The 19,524-nt window shown below is 41.3% G+C and overlaps 1 protein-coding gene and 1 long non-coding RNA gene across 2 annotated transcripts in view; one reads left to right on the top strand and one right to left on the bottom strand.

The window, feature by feature from the left end:
- The window catches only part of cntn3b (contactin 3b), a 53,901-nt gene that overhangs the window by 30,631 nt on the left and 3,746 nt on the right, over positions 1 to 19,524 (top strand). Inside the window, exons 10-22 of the mRNA XM_070958619.1 lie at positions 2,656 to 2,785; positions 3,422 to 3,572; positions 5,776 to 5,903; positions 8,182 to 8,357; positions 11,406 to 11,523; positions 12,374 to 12,532; positions 12,669 to 12,818; positions 14,028 to 14,098; positions 14,490 to 14,724; positions 15,140 to 15,249; positions 16,571 to 16,757; positions 18,621 to 18,733; positions 18,834 to 18,999. Coding sequence (XP_070814720.1) covers positions 2,656 to 2,785; positions 3,422 to 3,572; positions 5,776 to 5,903; positions 8,182 to 8,357; positions 11,406 to 11,523; positions 12,374 to 12,532; positions 12,669 to 12,818; positions 14,028 to 14,098; positions 14,490 to 14,724; positions 15,140 to 15,249; positions 16,571 to 16,757; positions 18,621 to 18,733; positions 18,834 to 18,999 — 1,894 coding nt within the window. The remainder of the gene's footprint in view (positions 1 to 2,655; positions 2,786 to 3,421; positions 3,573 to 5,775; positions 5,904 to 8,181; positions 8,358 to 11,405; positions 11,524 to 12,373; positions 12,533 to 12,668; positions 12,819 to 14,027; positions 14,099 to 14,489; positions 14,725 to 15,139; positions 15,250 to 16,570; positions 16,758 to 18,620; positions 18,734 to 18,833; positions 19,000 to 19,524) is intronic.
- On the bottom strand, positions 16,786 to 19,482 carry LOC139328686 (uncharacterized). Its single transcript, XR_011602042.1, has 3 exons — positions 19,352 to 19,482; positions 18,603 to 18,698; positions 16,786 to 16,898 (listed from the first exon to the last, which is right to left on the bottom strand). It is a non-coding gene; the product is annotated as an uncharacterized lncRNA (long non-coding RNA).

Consider the following 19,524-nt stretch of genomic DNA (forward strand, 5'->3'; position numbering starts at 1 on the left):
CCTCCACATGAGTTCCACACACTAGGAAAATCTAGGTTAAGGAGCACTGACGCTGTTCTGAGGCTTACTGAGAAGCTAAGCTGAAGCTCAACTTGTCTCTCTCTACTGAATTGTCGAGGAAGCCTATAATATCTTTTTCACAGCTTTCATACTGCCTAAAACTTGTCCTCGATTTGATGAGGTGACACAGCAAGTTAGGTCTGGTAATGAGTTACACTGAATCCAAACTGTACAGAGACAAATTAACTATGAATTAACCCTGTTCTGGATGAAGGCAGGTTCTGCATCACAATTGTCTTTTTACAGCTAGAATCAGTCCTCATTTTCCACTTGCAATGTTGAACTACTGTTCATGAAATTCATAGGGTACTCCAGTGATTAAGTACTGTGTTTTCATAATGTTGTAGACATATTTAAAAAGGAGGCAGAGGTATCTGGACACTTTGGCCCCATTTAAAGATAGTGTCTGCATCTGTACTCATGATCTGCTTAATGGCATCGGGCTCAAAGGCTTTTGCATGTGCACCCGGTATTAATCAAGTTTTCATGCTACATTGATTCTTTCTGCATTGTGTTTTGATCTCAGTGTGCATTCTATTTTAAACCACTTTTTGAGCTGCTTCTAGGTGTTTTTGCTGCGCTTGCTTGAGCCAGCGGGAAGGGCTGGAGTTTTTGGCCGATCTGCTCACATTCTGATCACAATGAATTTTGTGTGCATTTACCATCCGAACCCTTCCTAACAGGTATAAATGGGGTGTGTTCAGACAGCATGCGAGGGAAATTTATGGAGAGAGATTGCATGAAAAAGTAAATGGAAAGACACTAGGGCAGCGTAAATTGATGTGAATTGATGCAAAGAAGCGAGTTGAAAATATTTCAATTTGAGTGAAAAGTTTGTACGTATCCTGGGCTCTTATACTGTAAATCTGCTTGATAAATGTACAGACCAGAGGAAGAAGAGGAAAAATAGGAAATAAGAGGAAGAACCAGAGTTTCTCTTGAGTTCTGAGTTTAGTCAGAGACTGAGCTGAACACAAACACACAGACACAATCAGCGTGAACATTGCTTGCAAAGTTGATTGGGGCAAATAAACACAAATGTTCAAGCAATCACTTTTGTGCAAGTAATGTCAGGTCAAAATTAGCTTTCTCAAGCTCCAAAAATCCCTTACATTTCTCACAATGCAACCAATAACATCTTTTCATGACACATGTAGATTCCCACATGTTTCAGACTCTGTACCTGCAGTCTTTTTTACACAAGGGTTTTGTTAAAACCCTAAAACCCAAACCCAAGATGATGTCCTCAGAGTTTTCTCAAATTCCACTGAAACCCTCCCCAAGATACTGTTCAGTTGTTTTCACCTATCATGACTGTGGATGTGCAAACATGCCCCTTTGTATTAGCAAACAAAGCAAAAAGCGCAAAAATTTAATTATTAGTGCTGTCAAAAATATCGCATTTTTAATGCGTTAACGCAAATCAATTTTAATAGCGTCTTTTTTATCGCGAGATTAACACTCTTTGTGACCTAGTGCACTTGTAGTTTTTTATATGCTGTGGCCACTGCTAGTAACGTAAGAAAAACTACAGGATCCGATTGTAAACCGGAAACAGAACAATAGGCACACCCCACGTACGTGTTTGGTCTTGCCTGCTTGCTAGCTGTAAAAGAGTAGGCTAGGTTTGTGTGGATGTCGAGTGCGAAACGCCGAAATGGATGCGAACAAGATTGTGAATGGAAAGTTTAGTTTCAAAAAGTTGCCAGATGGGTCAACTGACAAGAACAAAGTTATCTGTGTGTATTGTCGGTGTGAACTGAATTATCAACGTAGCACATCCAGTCTGAAATACCACTTGATGGCCAAACACACGGTGAATGCGAATTCTCCGCTGCATCCTTGTCAAAAACAGGCGACAATGGATGGCTTTCGACAGAGGCATATGGATGCTACTATGTTCAAAGGAAACTTAAGAAAGGAAAGTTTAAGCCATGGTAAATTCAAGGGACATTTAGAATAGATGAAAATGTGTGATTAATTTGCGATTAATTGTGAGTTAACGATGACATTCATACGATTAATCGCGATTAAATATTTTAAACGATTGACAGTACTAGTAATTATCTTTAGAAACATGCTACAAATCCAAGTTAGATGTTCACTCAGAAGGTTAGCGGTGTTTATGTGACAGTGTCATTACCACTGTGTTCTCTTTTACAAAGCTACAGCTTTCTATATGTCTATGATTAACATAGCACTGTAAGAAACCAGAGGGTCTCTGACTAGATCATTGAGTTAAAAACCACTCTAAGCCATCATCCAAGCTGTCATCATAGTGTTTCCAACTGAACAACCACAGAAAACAAATGGCTTTTTAATATGATGTTGGTGCTGTTGTCAACATTACATTTATACATCTTCTGTATATCTAAGATGCAGGTTTGCAGTTTTCACCACTGCCTCCTCAATTGTTCCCCCATTACAAGCTGAACATACGTGCCACAAGGCTCTTTAACTGTTTTTTTTTCCCCTCTTTCTCCTCTCCTGCTGTCCTCCTCCCCTCATGGTGCACCAGTAATTGCTGCTGCGCGTTTGGACATAATAGACTGGCCTTGCAATGGATATGCAGAACTGTTTCTCTTTCTTCTGCAGGGCCGTGTACAAATCGAAAACGGGGCTCTTTCTATAGCTGCATTAAACCTGTCAGATTCGGGGATGTATCAGTGTGTGGCTGAAAACAAACATGGCATTATTTATTCCAGCGCCCAACTAATGGTGTTAGGTAAGATTGTATCCCTCCCTCTGCTTTTATCCTGCTTATCTGTCTGTGCGTTTGATCATCTCCTCAGATAAAAACCAGCAGCCTGGTATAGCTCTCCTCAGCAATCAGTCTGCAGACTCATTTGGTATCACTATGGGCTCTGCCAGCAAAAATATGAATCTGATAGAGTGTCTCATTTTACTTTGACTCGTTTCATCTTATTGATTTGGATACTACAAACGCATTGCTTTGTGGCATTGTGCACGCTTTCTCATGTAGATGGGATATTGATTTATTTGCAAAGCTTTGATGACTTCTATCTGACTTGCTCAATGAGAAATTAGATTCTGTCTTGATACATTTGATGACATTTGGGGGTCCAAATGATGGCTGACAAAATGTGATAATTAGTACAGCTGAAACCTGTACAGGTTGGAAGCTTGGTGAGGGTGGATTTTTTTGTGGGGTGGCAGGTGGGTCCACAGATTTGAGCCCAATAGGCATTGCTGATGCATTCATGTTGAGATTTTGAGCTGCAATGACTGATGCTGGAGGAGAGTCAATGTCAATATAGGACAGCTGATGTGTATTTTGGGTGTTTTGTTTTTTTTTTAATCTGATATCTTTCTCTCTCTCCCCCCAACACACAACATACAGCTTCACCTCCCCGTTTCTCCAAAAGTCCATTACGGGCCTTGCTAAAAGCTCGTTCAGGCAGCGAAGTCACTCTTGAATGCAAGCCTCAGGCCTCACCCCCAGCAATTAGCCTGTGGAAGAAAGGGAGTGAGATCCTGCAGAGAACTGAAAGGTAGGATAAAAGTCCAAGTGCATATTCCTTGCAGCTTTTGTTCAGATTCACTGCAAGCCGAATTGTTTGAATAGTGTATTTGGCATTTGTGCAGGTGCATAGAGGGAAAGGCTAATGAGGAGACTGAGAGCAGGGCACCCACCAGGAAAATTGCACATGGCGAATATACTGCGTGCACCCTCATGTGCAAATAGCTTGGTGTGAGGAATGATGCTCGCTGGTCGTATCAACACAGCATGCATGGAATATTCAAGAAGATGAAAGATTACCAAATAGAGTCATGGCTGAAGATGAAGTCTGTCTGCTCTTAGGTAGACAAAGTTGTTGCAATGTAATCAAAGCTTTATCATGACATACAAATAGAGTCTGCTTCGAAGCTGCAAAGACAAAAACCTTGCTCCAAGTTAGAGAGTAGAGTCGTCTCAATGAGTAATGAGCAGACTTCAAGCACCACTTTAACCAGCATTAAGTGGTGCTCAATTTAGTTTGTTGTCCTTCTCTGTCTGATTTCTTATTGGAAACACCAGATGCAGAATTTGAGCCACTGAAAATATTTTACACAATACTAAAGAACCAATTAAAAGGTGGAGAAATTCAAAAGTAAATCGGAGGCGAGAAGTGACACATTCAACACATGCATGTCAAGAATGCTTAGCGCGCGCGCGCACACACACACACACACACACAACAGGCAGGACAGACTGAATAAAAACAACTCCAACACAGGCATTACAGCGCACTAAAGAAATGCTTAACTTTGTGCTGTCTGAATCACTCCCATGCTGCTTATTCAAAAGGAGGTCTAAAAGCGAACAATACGAGCATCAAGCATCTTGTCAAAACAGTGCTGGGGCTCCTTAGTTGGCTCCAGATGGGGAGCTACATCTATAGCTGCAGGAAATTGGTAAAATTCCCATGCTGACTGACATTTAGCACACTGTATGTGAAGCCTACATAAAGTATAGTCTTTGAAGGTGCATGGCGCTGGATGCGCTGGATGTGCTGGATGCTGGATGGGAAATGTTTTGTCATGTATGCAGTCGTGCTGTAAATTGGTGCAGTATTTAGAAAATGATTTGAGTACACATTTAGTCACTTAATACCACATCAGTTAAAGTTAATTTCACCCAAATTATTGAAAACATGTCTTCATAATTATACCCCATGGTGTCTAGTTTTAATAATAGGTTGATTTACCCAAGTTTTCAGTTATGCATCTCGTAAAAATCTTCCTCCACCCCGCTGTTACTCTGGATAATTTGCAGAAAGCATTGGGACTATTTGTTGGACTATTTCTCTGCAATAAAAGTGAAGTCTGTGATTTAGCCAGCCAGTATTTATTTATTTATTTTTTTTTACATAGTTTTTCAATTCTTTGAGCACCACAAACAAAATTCTACTCGCCCTCACCGCATTTGGGATGGAGGCAAAACTCTCAGACTCTCAGGCAGATATCTTAATCCAAAGTCTTCATATAAAACAAAATATAAAATTTTAAAAGACGAGAACATTCAGTTAAGGTATATTCAATTCACATCTTTTCATCTTTATCACATATGTATGTTTATTTTTTTTAACCTTCTTGAACAAGTTTTGAACATTACTGTGAAAATTATTGTAACATACTGTGGACCTATATACTTTGCGGGGCAATACCTGTGCATTTATAGCACTGTATTATCATGTCTTTAGCTAGTAGAGATATATTGGGCTTTTACTGAATATCCAGCAAGTCAGTGACCTCCCAGCGTGATAGAGTTTCCTCACTGACCTTTGCAACATAAAGCCTGTAAAGCACATTTTATTTATACATTGAGTTATTCAGTGTTGCTGTTTGTAAAATATTTCTTCAGTTAGTAATATGTCCCAGAGTTTAGCCCACCACTGAGTCAGGGCGGTAGGTCACCTTGCCTGCTGCTAACCCACCTCTCAGAATTTCGTTTTTCTGGGTTTTAGTGGAGTGCTTTAAGGTAGGCTACCACAGGGGTCAAAGTGCTTTAGAAGCTTTCCCATTTTGACAAGAATACTATTCTATGGAAGTACAGAGGACTTGCTGCAGGGAGAATAAGTTAAACTGTCACATGTGAAGATGTGGAGCACAAAATAGTGACTACAGGCAGATGCAATACAAAACTCAGTACTTCAGTCTAACTGCTCTCTCTTCCTTCGTCAGTACAGTAAAAAGCTGTTTTGCTTCCCTCAGGATTACTTTGCTCCCCAATGGGACATTAAAGATCGCCAATGTAACCAAACGGGATGCAGCCATCTACACTTGCATTGCCAAGAATCAGTTTGGGACAGCAAGCACATCTGGGAGGCTGCTCATCACTGGTGAGTCCTGCTCCTCTCCAACAACAACTCACCCTCAACTGACCCTTCGCAACACTCTCCTTTGGCAATAATATGTCTGTTAATCTTTCCATTCAAGCGCTGAGGGTAGCCAAACATCACACATGTGTGGCTTCTTACTGGCAACTGTGGACTTTGACAGCTGAAATGACAACTCTTGTTAAGTTAAGTTATCCTTGATTGATCCCCGTGGGGAAATGCATTATAATGCAGTGGGCAGCCACTGAGCAGTGCCTGGGGACCAACTCCAGTACCAAGCCAGTGCCATGGTCAAGGGCATTGACAGGAGAATTAACCTAACATACATGCTCAGATCCAGTGCTAGCCACTGAGCCATCGTTAGCAGATTTTATTAGCTGTGGTTAGCCTGCTTCCATTAAATCTGTGAGTTGGTTTAACACTTCTTTTCTGGCTCACTTCTCAATGTTTCCGGCTGACTCTGAATCTGCTTATGTGTTTTCTTGCTGAGAGTTTGATGAGATCAATACCTCTTTCATGTCTGTGCACAAAGTATGAAGCAATTGCCAGCAGCGTGGCTAGCTTAAGTGAGCACAAAGACTGTAAACAGGGAAACAGCTAGTCTGGTATTGATCTTCTCATCTGACTCTTGGCAGGAAAAGAAATAAGCAGATTTCCAAATCTTACCTGAACTTTTCTACATACATGATTTCATGCTAATTCAATACTCAAATAATCTACGAAAGACTGAGGCTGAAGCTTATCGGCTTATATAGCCTAAAAGTTGACATCCTCAGCAGTTAACATGTAGAGGATATGGAAACAAAAGAGCAGCATTGTTTTTGTAATTCTGGGTAGCCAGCCAGCCCTACAATTAAATTTCAATATCATAAGAAAAAAATGTAATATAAAACATAAACAACAGAGTTCTGTAGAAATGCAAAATTTGTAACTTTAACAATAAGCACAAGTGTTAAAAATTGTTATACCTTATATACTTTAACATGAAAAAGAACTTGAGGATGGGGGTAAACCAATGAGTTTTGCAAAGTCATCTAAACTAAGCTGCCCCAAATCTGATACAGAGCCTCTAACTTTCACCCTTTCAGTGCGTTTGTCCTGAACAGGCATTGTCGAAGTACCATGGAATCGCACATAATGTAGTTTATGTAGCCAGTTAATGATATGTTAACTCTTGGAAGTACCACCAACAACTGGTGGTACACTAGTTAGCAACCATTGTAATATTTCCAAGAATCCAAAACACACAGTTTCTTAACACTTTTGCTTTAGTGTTTTGAAAAGGCAATAAAAAAAATGCCACACTCTGAGCTCTTTTGGTGTCAAGCATTGCTTTTTCTACAGCCCCATTACCACAGTTTTAGCATATGAAGAAATCCAAAGCTTTAACCAGCAGTGCAGGACTGACATACAGTACAGAGACAAACATCATTCACGCTCACATTCACGCCTACAGGCTATTCAGAGTCACCAATTAACTTAACTTGCATGTCTTTGGACTGTGGGAGGAAGTCGGAGAGCCTGAAAGATCTTTCTGTGAGGCGACAGTGATAACCACTGCAACGCCATGGCGTCCAATTGGCTTTCAGTCATTCAAAAATAAAGGTCAACTGTTTCTTGTCAATCTATGGCTTGAGAATGGCCTCATTTATACTGCTTTATATTCAAGTCATATTGCATGTGTAACATTAACAACCAAGGTTATTTTCAAATTAATATGGCTGTTATACATTATGCAAAATAGCAGTTAAGTAAGCAACAAAACATTATCCTTGATTGAGGTAAAGGTCGTTATTTATGATTGCAGTGACATAACACGTACATGTAGTCCTCCAGTTTAATATAATGTGTGTGGAGCCACCTGACTTATTTTTGTCATTAGCATCTATTCTTTTCATACGCTGACAGCTGAACCATTTAATGTCATAGAATTTAATTACCGTGACCTTTCCTCAACATACTCTGATTCCTCCAATCCACCACAGTCAGCAGTGAGGATGTGCTTCCCTCTCTGTAATCCTGTTTCAAACACTTGCTTCCAAATTGATCTCGGAACACGAAGTGCAAACTTGTGATGTCATTAAATGTTGCTAATGGACAGGCTTAGAATTTAAGTGCTTATTAAAATCAGGAGAAGCACACATGCCTGGCTTATTTAATGATGGTGACTTGATTTAGCCGTGAATAGAAGTGAGATGGCAGTTGCAGGGGTCACGGTGGTGTTAAAGGTTCCCGTGGCAGAGATATTAACATGCTACACTGTCGTCTGTTGTCTGGCCAGAGCCCACCAGAATCACCATGAGGCCGACTAACATGGAAATTATTGTTGGCGAGAGCATCGTGTTACCCTGCCAGATTGCCTGCGATCCAGCTCTGGATGTGTCTTTCTCGTGGGCATTCAACGGCCAGCTCATCGACTTCCAGCGAGACAGCGATCATTTCGAAAGAGTGGGCGGGGTGAGTCATCTCAAGCATTAAACTCAGCTACTTTCTGCCTATTCTGGGATTAATTGGGACATACTGTGTGATGTGCAAGGGTATGCTCCACTGCCCTGCTGAGGGCTTTTTAGACACCAATAACACCCAAGCAGAGAAATTAATGCCAAGACTGGTCCATTTGAAAGTTTCCCTGTGGTCAGTGGTGGATGGAATATCAAAAAGATAGAGATATCTGTTAAGAATCAGTCCTATTTGTTCATTCACATGCTGCTAAAGCCTCAGTGAATGGCAGTATCAGGTCAGTATTCTTGATTTTTACCTTTTGAATGGGCTGTGTGAGCTGCTGTGTGTTACACTTCTAAAGATATATTGGTGAAATGCCATTTCAGTCACACAGAGGGTCTTCATTTAGAAAGTCTTAATATTTTTTATCCCTTCAACTTCTAATTCCCTTACCTCAAGGGAGAACATTTTCTTATCATCTCCCTCTGCCATAATTGAATTTGCATACCTATTTATGAATCTTGAGCCCCAAAATAATTAAGTAATGAGCTGGTTGGCATTCACCAAGGGCAGGCCTGGCATTAGTAAATGTTCATTTTAAATCCTTGTGCTCTAAAATGATAATAAGTGACGACTCTTTGTTGAATATTTGTTCCTTTTGATGAAGGGCAAAGTCAGTAGTTCAGAGCTTATCAGTATGAAATTACACTCTTTTTGCTTATTATAGCACCATTTATCATCCAAGGTCAGCAGTCTGATCACTGCCGTTGACGTGTTAAAGGTCGATATCATATCTGAAGTGTAGTGTTGTGGACATGCCAAATTCATATCTTCGTGAATGCAAATGGCAATTACTAATGACATTGAACTGTGCATAGGCACATAATGAGATATAGTTTTCACAGAATCTGTTTCCCCTGTCCAGAGAGATTACCAGCCCCCCGCTCAACAGCTTCTGATGAATTAATTAACATAATTAAAGCAAATCTGCCTCATCACTTCCTCCCTGCCAAGACGGGACGCCTTGCTCTCGATCGCGAGCTCTCAGGTTGGCCAGGTGGTGGTTGACATTGCGGGGAGAATCAGACGTGGCAGAGCCATGCGAAAAAACTGTCAGGAGAAAGGAGGGGAGATGAAAGGAAGGGGAAAGCGTAAAAGAGAACAGAAGAGGCAGTCTCTTTAGTTCGTGGCCGCCTAGAAGCTCCATTCAGCTCAGCGCTGCTTTGTCAGGTGCTTTAGAGGGGTGGAGATCCACGGCCGTTCTGGCCCAGTTACTGCGGAGTGGAGCTATGATCAGTAGCTGCTGGGGGTGATGAAATCTGCGATGACTGCAGCGAGTCTCACCTGACTCACCCCTCAGGTGACTTGTTTCTAAAACAACACAGCACTTTTCACAGGCTGACATGCTTTGTGACAGGCAGCTTTCAGAAGGTGGATTCCCTTATGCGTTCAAAGTGAGATCAGTAATTCTGTGAGGGTAAAATTTGTTAATACAACATTGTAAATTACTCTTGGCATACATGGATGAGGCTGGCGACATTCTATATTTTTGTTATTGTCATCAAATCCCACCAGAAGAGCAAAACCAGCAATGAATTGATCTTACTAAAGGACACTTTGCACTGCACGATGACAGCAATCTAAGAGGTTCAGTGAATGTCACACCATGCATGACTGGTCTAATAATATTTTGTTCGTGACCTCTTTCAGATGATGCGATACCAATTCTTAGACATGTCAGATTGTTCAATAAATGTTTGGTCAATTGTAACATTATTTTCAAAGTGACAACATATTTATCAATCTGGTATCTATGTGTAAATGTGCCCGTGGCTACTTGCAATGTTGTGTGGGCCAGTGTGTTCTGTGTCATTTAGGGGGTGTGATGAAGAGTTGTTCTAAAAATGACATTATGAGAATTGGATCGTAAATTTTGTGTGAACACTCTTCCACAAGATTTTGCCACGTTTGTTGCACAGATGTCAGGTTTATTCTGGGACAGCCCAAATTACACAGTGTTGTCTCTTTATCCAAAGTCTGGTTTCTTTTTTTAAGCTGTCTGCGCTAAAGCTCCATTGTTGTCCAAGAACTATTTATATATAAACTACAAGAAAAGCATCAGTGGGCCACACTCTTGTAGTGGATGACCTGTTCCTTCACTATGATGAACATGGGCATCATATAGTTTACATTGAGTCACTACCACATGTACCATATATGCAGTCTTGCTGCTGTGGGTACAAGAATAGACACAAGAGAAACAAATATGTGTTAATCCACCGCTGAAATTAGTCCCCAACAAAAGCAATATTTATTCCTGTTTCAATAATGTCTTCTAAAAACAACAGTGTCCCACTGTTAGTACACTATTTCACCTGTTTCAAAAATGAAAACTTATACAGAGTTTATGTGTTTTTAAAAATGTATCTTAATCTTCAGTAGAAGTAGCACAGGCAGGGTGATGCAGTGGAAAAGGGCATTTGTTGTTTGTGGTGCTTTTCACCGGATTTGTTGTCGGTGAGAAGAATATAGAAAGGAACAGCCTCATCCTTTGAAAGATTTTCCTTAGCGCAGCGACTAATAATTCAGCTGTCCTTATCTGGATTAGGAGGTTGACTCAAAGTTTATTGATTTGATTTGTTCCTTCGTGGTTACCACATGCATTCTGCTTATGTAAGATAATATTTGCTATTTACACTGGGAGTTATGCTCATGTCTTGCTTGAGCTTATGTAATTACTGAATAATTAGGATTTTCTTGCCAATTTACTAGACCTGTTTGTTTTGTGTGTCCTCTGTATAGCTGGTAGCTGTTTGTATGGGGTGGGGGGGGGGCTGGTTGGTTGGGTAGTGCCTGAAGGGCAGCCAATAGCATCATTTGTACACAGTACATCTGCCATGTCTGTTGTTGGTGTTTGAAGAGATGCAAAAATCAGTGGCCTGGAGACGATGTGATTGTGCAAAGCATTATAAATGTTTCAGACGTGCCCAGAGCCAGAGTGATGAAATAAAACTGCAGCTCTTACTTAGCTTTATTTTTTTCAATGATCATATTCCATTCAAGAGTATATCTGGGGATCTGATGATTCGTAACATCCAGCTGAACCACGGAGGGAAATATGTCTGCGTTATTGACACTGATGTGGAGAGCCTGTCCGCCTCTGCCATCTTGGTTGTCAAAGGTAAGAGAACCAATTGATTTCAAGAGCTTGCTGAATACCGTAGTATGTTTACTGTAAAATGATGTGGCATTGAAGCATCTGTACAAGTATCCAAGGAGAAAGAAGTTTGACAGAGAAAAATGTGAGAAGTCCCTGAGGCTTCCTGTAAATACACAATGAAGCAAAGCAAAAAAGAATGCTGCCTCAGTCAGAGTCATGTCAGCGTCTGTTTACATTCTATACGTGGTGGTTAAATTCGCAACAATAGCACGCACACTCAAACTGGCATGTGTGACTTCAGGCTGAGGTTGCTTCGTTGATATGTGCACAGTGCATCTGGCTCACTGTGTGGGCTTATCTCTGGTGATTTACATTGGTATTCATGCCCTTAACAAACTGTAATAGCTGTCCCAGGTGCTTTGAGAAGGCAATGTTTATCACAGAAAATGACTATAATTGGCTCATTTACACATCGGCAAAATATCATGGAAAGCATCTGAATAATTGAGCAGGAGTGCAAACAACCAGAACATGGTAAAGCCAGAGCGTGTAACAGTCACAAACACCTCCTTTTATTCTTCTCTCTGGTGTATGATCAGATGTAGTCCCTCTTTCTTTTTTTCATGAATGATCCAATCCATTGTCTCTTTCCACTGCTGGTGATCCCGTGTTCAGTAATCACTTCCTGCACAGCACACATGCACTGAATCAGAAGTCCCTGCATGCACACATCAAGGACGTAGCCTTTAATTAAAGCGAGCGCAGTGGCCTTGATATCTAACATGGTGCAGAAATTTTTATGAGTTTGATGAGGGGAGGCTTCTTGGGAAGGGTGATCACCTCAGGTTCACCCATTGTCTGATTGATTTAGGTCCACCAGGTCCTCCAGACAAGGTAGCAGTTGAGGAGATCACAGACAGCACCGCCCAGCTCTCCTGGACTCCCGGAAGGGACAATGGCAGCCCCATCACCGGCTACATCATTCAGGCCCGGACGCCCTTTACTGTGGGCTGGCAGGCTGTTGACACAGGTACCGTGAAACACCTCTCCTGTCCCCATGCAGCATTTATCCAGGTTCTTATGTGGGTTTTTATTTATTAATCATTCAATTTGAGTCCATTTGAAAAGCAGCCTGATTTCCTAAAGAACTCATTTCCACTTTGCAGTGCCAGAGGTGGTCAACGGTAACATGCTGACAGCCACAGTGGTGGGTCTGAATGCCTGGGTGGAGTACGAGTTCAGGGTGGTGGCCCGCAATACCGTAGGCCTGGGGGAGCCCAGCCCAGCCTCGACCAAGACCAGGACAGAGGATGCCAGTATGTGAAACACTTCACTGAACACACACATACATACACTTTACAAAAGAGTGGTGAAGAATTTGCCTTCATCATAAAATTATTACACTCTTCCTGGGACTTGTCACTATATATTTTAACCAGAGTATTGAGGTTAATTACTTCTAAAAAGGATGTTTATTTCAATTTTTGAATATTCTTCATTTGTAATAATTAGTTGGTACATGGTAGTAGAGCAACAATTCCATTACACTACCTTTGAGGTGGAAAATAACACACTGGCAAGTGTTTGACAGGCTGCCGAAAATAAAAATGTCCTGACAGCTCTGATGGCACTCAGGACTCTGAATGAATTTTAATTAACTTTTCAAGCTGTGATAGATGCAAAATTGTCGAGAAAAGTCAAAGAAGCAAAATTCAACATACATGAGAGATTTTATGATTTTGGAGATGTGCTGTGCTTTCCTCGCTTCCTTGCGTTTTGCTTTCCTGGTAATATTTATAGACCAATCTCGGTGCTGAGACTTTAAACCTGACTTTGAAACATTGTCCTATTTGTGGAGGTCGCTCATATAACTTGTATAGCTTTATTTTCATCGAGTGGCTTTTTGGCTTCCTCTTATTTGATTAAATAATATTTAAGAGCTACATATATCACTGTAATACAATATAGCTGTGACAATAACGTGAGGTTTGGTAAGGCAGGTCATAGTCTTCAGTTAATTAATACACAGCCAGAGACACGCGTGTTAAGAATCCAGGTACAGCTATTTTTCAGGTGAGAATACCCACAAGGTATTAGGATCTCAGTTCCCATTTTCAACCCAAATAGACAACCATCAGACATACATGCTGCAAAAACCATTTGCAGACACTTTAAATGTGATGCTCCGCTTACTAAAGGATACTATAAGGACATGCACAAATGCTCCTCTGTATCCACAGTCAGCTTTGGCCTCACACTGCCGTGCACAAACGGCTGAGTGGGAATGGGAGTGGGCTGAGTCGAATGTCTTTGGGTTTATGGACAGTGACATTTGGCCAATATCAGTAATTCACTATTTCGCAAAATGTTTGTGTTTGCACAGAGTGAGGGATTTGTGGGGTGTAAACTAGAAGACAGTTTCTGCAGCAGGTACCCTTGTCATATGGCTGCAAGTATAGTTGAGGCTTGTCGTTGAGCTTTGTAAACTGTGTTCTAATTGCTCCCCTCTGGGCTTTACCTCTCAGTTCCTGATACAGCTCCCACTGATGTCGGAGGTGGAGGCGGCACAAAGTCTGAATTAGTGATAACATGGGAGGTAAGTCATCTGTCACATTTTACTGTTCTCTTCATGGCCGAGTAATGGTTTTGCTTAATTGTGCAGAATTGAATGGAGCAATTTTATGACCCACATTACAGCGAGACACCTCTCCTCCAGCACAGCCTCAGAGTGCCATTTCTCCCTCAGAAAGCAGGGACAGAGAGCACTTCCTCTGAAGAGTTTTGCACTTTAGCCACAATTACAGAGCCGTGCAGGGGGAAAAGATAAGGCAAAAGGTGATTGCACAGTGTTCTGGGCAGTAACAACAAAGAAAGAGGCTGTGTCTAATCACAGAAGCCTTTGCTGAGGTAGAGCGCGGAGACGGGCCTGTCTGTTTCTTCGTCTGTATGCGTTTTAATATCACTATAGTTTTGTGTTTTGCTCCCAGCCTGTTCCCGAGGAACTGCAGAATGGAGAGGGCTTCGGCTACATCATCGCCTTCAGGCCTGTAAGCACGGTCACGTGGACGCGAGCGGTTATCTCCACACCTGGCGTGGCGCGTTACGTCTTCCGCAACGACACCATCCCACCCTTCTCGCCTTTTGATGTGAAAGTGGGGGCGTACAACAACCGAGGAGAGGGGCCCTTCAGCTCCATTGCCACCGTGTACTCAGCAGAGGAAGGTACGATACAGACTTGACAGCCTAGCAGAGATTGATGCTTAAATAAGCGATAATCTCTCTCCTTACAAATATGACCTTGGAATAGTAATGATGAAATGATTTTTTTCCCAGTGCTGTTATTTTCCTCCCCTCTCAAGCTGGGAATGTCAACTTGATATTAGTTATCATGCTGGTAGATTACAAGAAATCCTAGTAGACACTTACCACACCATGCTGTCAGGGAGGTATTCTGTTAATTGAATTTGCTGGGCAGATAGTCTTCCCTTATGTCAGTCACAGATCCCATTAAAAGAGAGCTGGGGAAATAGCTTTTCAGTGAAACTACAGGTCTATCCTGTGCCTTTCCTCTTACTGCTATTAGTGTGTGTGATGGTGTTCAGTCTCTGGGATTCTCACCAGCGCTCTATTTCTGCAGTCCCCAGTGTGGCTCCTAAGAGGGTTAGGACTAGAAGTGTGTCTGCAGTGCAAATTGAAGTGATCTGGGAAGCTCTCCCTGCCATCCCAGAAAGAGTGCTTGGATATGAGGTATGTTATGACTCTCTGCAAAATCATCCTTTTTTTTTCCTCAAAAAACATGATAATTGAGCTTTTCCCTGTGGCTTGTTTATCAGCTCATAACTGTCCTTTCATTGCTCTTAAAATGAGTTTTTCCTCTCTTTTTTAGCTTATAATATTCTACTATATTTTCTCATGTATCTCTGCGAAGATTTTGTTTTAAGTGTAATAATATCATGAAATGACCTCAACACTTTGGCGCACCAACAGCAAACCAGCTAGAGGAAAATAAAATCCCTCTGCCTTTCAAGAATGCAAAGAGGGCTTTGCTGTTTTTTTCCTCCCTCTGTGCTCTTTCAATATCTGTCACCTCTGGCCCTCAGCACAAAGCTCTCAGTTTCCATAGCAGTGGCCACATTGTCCTTTTAGAACAGAGCTTATTCCTCCAAATGCGCCCCTGAAGTGGCTGTAAGCTGCTGAATCTCAATAGGCTACCAACAGTATGGATCCGGAGCTGTGGACCTCACATATATGGCGCTCGGCCTTTAATTAGATGTTATGATTGCAAATGCAGTCCAGTTTCAGTTGAATGTAATTATCATTATTACTGCTCAAAAGATGACATTTCTGCAAACTGAATTCTGGTGCTTATCATACACAGCTTTAAGTGATAACAAATTTGAAATGAAATAATTTATAGCAGTAATCTCCCCGAGGGCAGACTTCACATTTCAGATTAATTATTTATCGACTTAACTCTGAAGTCACTTAATACCAGACACATGAATATTGAAGATGACCCAAAGCAAGCAGCAAATTAGTCCATTTGCTTTATCAAATATCTCTTCACCTACACCTGTAATTGGAGGCTGATAGCCTGAAAGCAAACTGTGCATCGTGTTTAACAGAGTGCAGAATCCTGCTGTGTTGTAGAAAGTGTTGATTTTTTAGTAGATGTAAAGCTTTTTAAAATATTTGTAAGATTTATCCAAGACCTCTTCCCTTTTAATGTCCAGTGTCTTCAGACTAAAGTAAGAGCTGAGGCTGTTTTCATGATCGAAACAGGCAGTAATCGTGAATTTTTCTTCCTAGTTCAGTTATCATATGACCCACTAATGCCCTCTCTATATGGCCAGGGTGGTTGAGAAGAGGATGTGCATCAGTAATTGAGATGCCACTATTGAAAAATTTATTATTCATCATTGCTTCCATGCCTTCCGTTATGTAATACAAACAGCATTTCCGATTTCATGATGGAATACGAAATTCAATAATGCAGTGAAACACACCACTAGAATCTGGCTGTTTGTGCTCATGATTGTGACTTTTTTGTTTGTTTTTTGCCCAACAGGTCGTGTACTGGGAGGATGACACCAAGCCTGACACTGTTGGCAAAGTGCGCATATCTGGAAACTACACGCTGGTTAACATCACAGGGCTGAAAGCTAACACAGTGTACTACCTCTCTGTGGCTGCTTTCAATACAGCTGGCCCCGGGCCACAGTCAGCTCCCATCAACACCACCACAAAGAAACCACGTGAGTGCATCCCAGAGGGGCACTGAAATCTAAATGCTTCTCGTTCACGAACCATGTCTCTCTCCGATGACGTCGTACTGTCCTCAACATGACAAGCGTAGCATTTCTTCAGCTTCAGTGTGATGAGAGCTTTCCATTTACCTTGGGGGGACAAAAGCAAACGGAAGAGAAGATAAATCAGTGGGCTGAGGGGAACACAGTGACAGGGACAATTTAGGTTTTTCAAATCGAGAAGTGATGTTAAAGTTAAACTAGATAACTGCTGCACAAGCTAGATTCTTTGACATTTAGGGATTTCACCCCTCAGACATTCTGCAATTTAAGTGAAAAAGTAACCATAGCACGCTCATGTTTCATGGCACCATCATTAGGGTCCAGATTTCTTTTGCCATATCTCTTTTTCATTTCCTGTGGCCAAAGATGTGCTGCCAGTGACCAGACTTGACACCACAATTTTACTTGGGAAAATAGTGAAAATTCTATGGCAGCCCTGAAAGCTCAATGCACTGCAATGAAAAAAAAAAGAGGATGAAGAGGGTGTCAACCAATTTGAAAATGTGTAGCATTCAGAAAAAAAGCATAGTTTTTGTATCAAAAGCATATCTTGGTACTGGAAGCATTATGTTTTGTCTGTATATCCATCTGCATGAACATACTGTATAATGCATCTGTCCCATTCTCAGGAATGCTATATTTCAGGAATGCCTGGAGGGATTTTCATTACATCTGACACAAACGCCCACTTGGACTCAAGACCGAACTGATTAGAATTTGGTGGGCCAATGTCAAAGGTCACGATGACCTCACAAAACACATTTTTCGCCATAACTCAATTCATGCACTAATTCTGACAAAAGTTTACATAAATGTCTCATCGGATAAAATGTTGAAGTAATGAGGTTGAAGGTCAGCTTCACTCTGACGTCATAATGTTCTACAGAAACACTTTTTCTGGCCATTATTCAGCACAATGGCTCAGGAACAGAAGGGGACATTGTGACCATATTTCACATTTGATCAGAGACTGAACTGGTGACACTAGTCTTTGGTGTCCACCTTTAAACTGTGGTGACTGTATAGATCTTCTATGCTGCAGGGTTGAAGATTTGTGTGAGGCATCCACATGAATCACATCCACATGAATCACATGCGTCCACAATGTGTAGCTTCTTTGCAGCAGCATCCATAATTGAAGCATTGTCGTCCACCATCAGCTCATTGGTTCTGCTGATATTGAACTTCACTTGATTGTCGTTGCACCATGTGATGAAGCTCTTTATCAGTCCTCTGTCCTCCTCTGGAAAAATAGTCTCTAAGAAGACAGCATGCTTCACTGGAAATTATTCACTGGAATCATACATGTCAATATAGTGATAACTTCCATTTCACCAAAAAATACCCTAAATACCTTTTCTTAAATTCCTTCCAAGTCTTCACTACTTCTATGATTCAGGACAGACATTGATATAAATGCAACTTGACTGGTCAGCGGAGGCATACAACAGCAAGGCGGTAATTGCGGTCTCATCGTGCCACGCTTGCTCCTAAATGCTTGTTGTCAAAGAGGTGAAAATGTTATCTTTATTTTCTTTTGTTTTTTCCAGTGTGTTGAGCTCTCAGAGACATCTCAGAATTCACTCTGTCTTAATTAGAGAGGGTGCTGTGCTGGAGCCTAAATTTATTATTCTGACAGATAAGATGAGGGTTTTTGTTATCAAAATTGTTCCAAGTGGAGCTGCTATACAAAGCAGTAGCTCCACTCTAAATTGTTTTATATACATGCATTGCTTTAGAAAACCAAACACAGGAAACAGTTATGCAGCATATCCAGTTGTGTACATTTACCTCCGCATCTTTGTCTAGCTCCAGATCGTGCTCCGCTCAACATACAATGGACCATGATTGGCTCCACACTCACGCTGCACTGGGATCCTGTAGTAGCTATGGAGACAGAGTCAAAGGTCACAGGATATTTGGTACGTCCCTATTCACTGCAAAACTCTGATTTATCTCCAGAATCAAGGATGACGGTTTTTGCATTAGCTCATTTTTCTGCGTCGCCCTCTCCTGCCTCAGGTGCTGCTGAAGAGACATCGCTATAATGACATTAACACTTTGCTGACCAACAAAACAACTGTGGAGCTCAGCTTGTCCGCCAGTGACAACTATCTCATTCAGATCAAGGCCATGAGTGAGGGGGGTGAAGGTGTGGGCAGTGAAGCCATTCACATCCATAAATTAAGTGAGTTTACTGTTGTCTCTCCTTCTTTATATCGTTTCCTTTTTTTTCCACAAACTTACGTGAGAATTCAATAATTCAGTGACAACTCTTAATTTGCCTTCATTGCATCCCTTTCAGACCATGTGTAATAGACTTATTTCAAGTACGAGAAATGCGACCTTTTTAGAAATGCGTGCGCGGTGTCATCCATCTCTGCCATTGGGTTATTATTCCTTGTTGACTGGCTGCACAGCGCTGCAGCATATAAAGCAGGTCTGTGCTCCCATCCCACTGCTGTGCAAAATTGTGAGTCAGTCAGTTTTCCGTTCTCCTCTTTGATGTAATAGGAACTTTATCTTCTCAGGATACTTACATGGTCTCTCCTGTTGAAAGCCAGTAATAATGTAGATATGTAAAAAAAATCACAGTTGGCTTTTGATTTACAATGACTCAGAAGTTTAGAGGATAGCACAGCAGAGTTCAGGTTTTCTTCTTTTGATTGGAGGGGCATTTCGAGTTCTTCACAAGATGCTCTGCTGGTTTTTT

The sequence above is a fragment of the Chaetodon trifascialis genome, chromosome 3 (assembly GCF_039877785.1).
Source record: "Chaetodon trifascialis isolate fChaTrf1 chromosome 3, fChaTrf1.hap1, whole genome shotgun sequence".
In the NCBI taxonomy this organism is placed as follows: Eukaryota; Metazoa; Chordata; class Actinopteri; order Chaetodontiformes; family Chaetodontidae; genus Chaetodon; species Chaetodon trifascialis.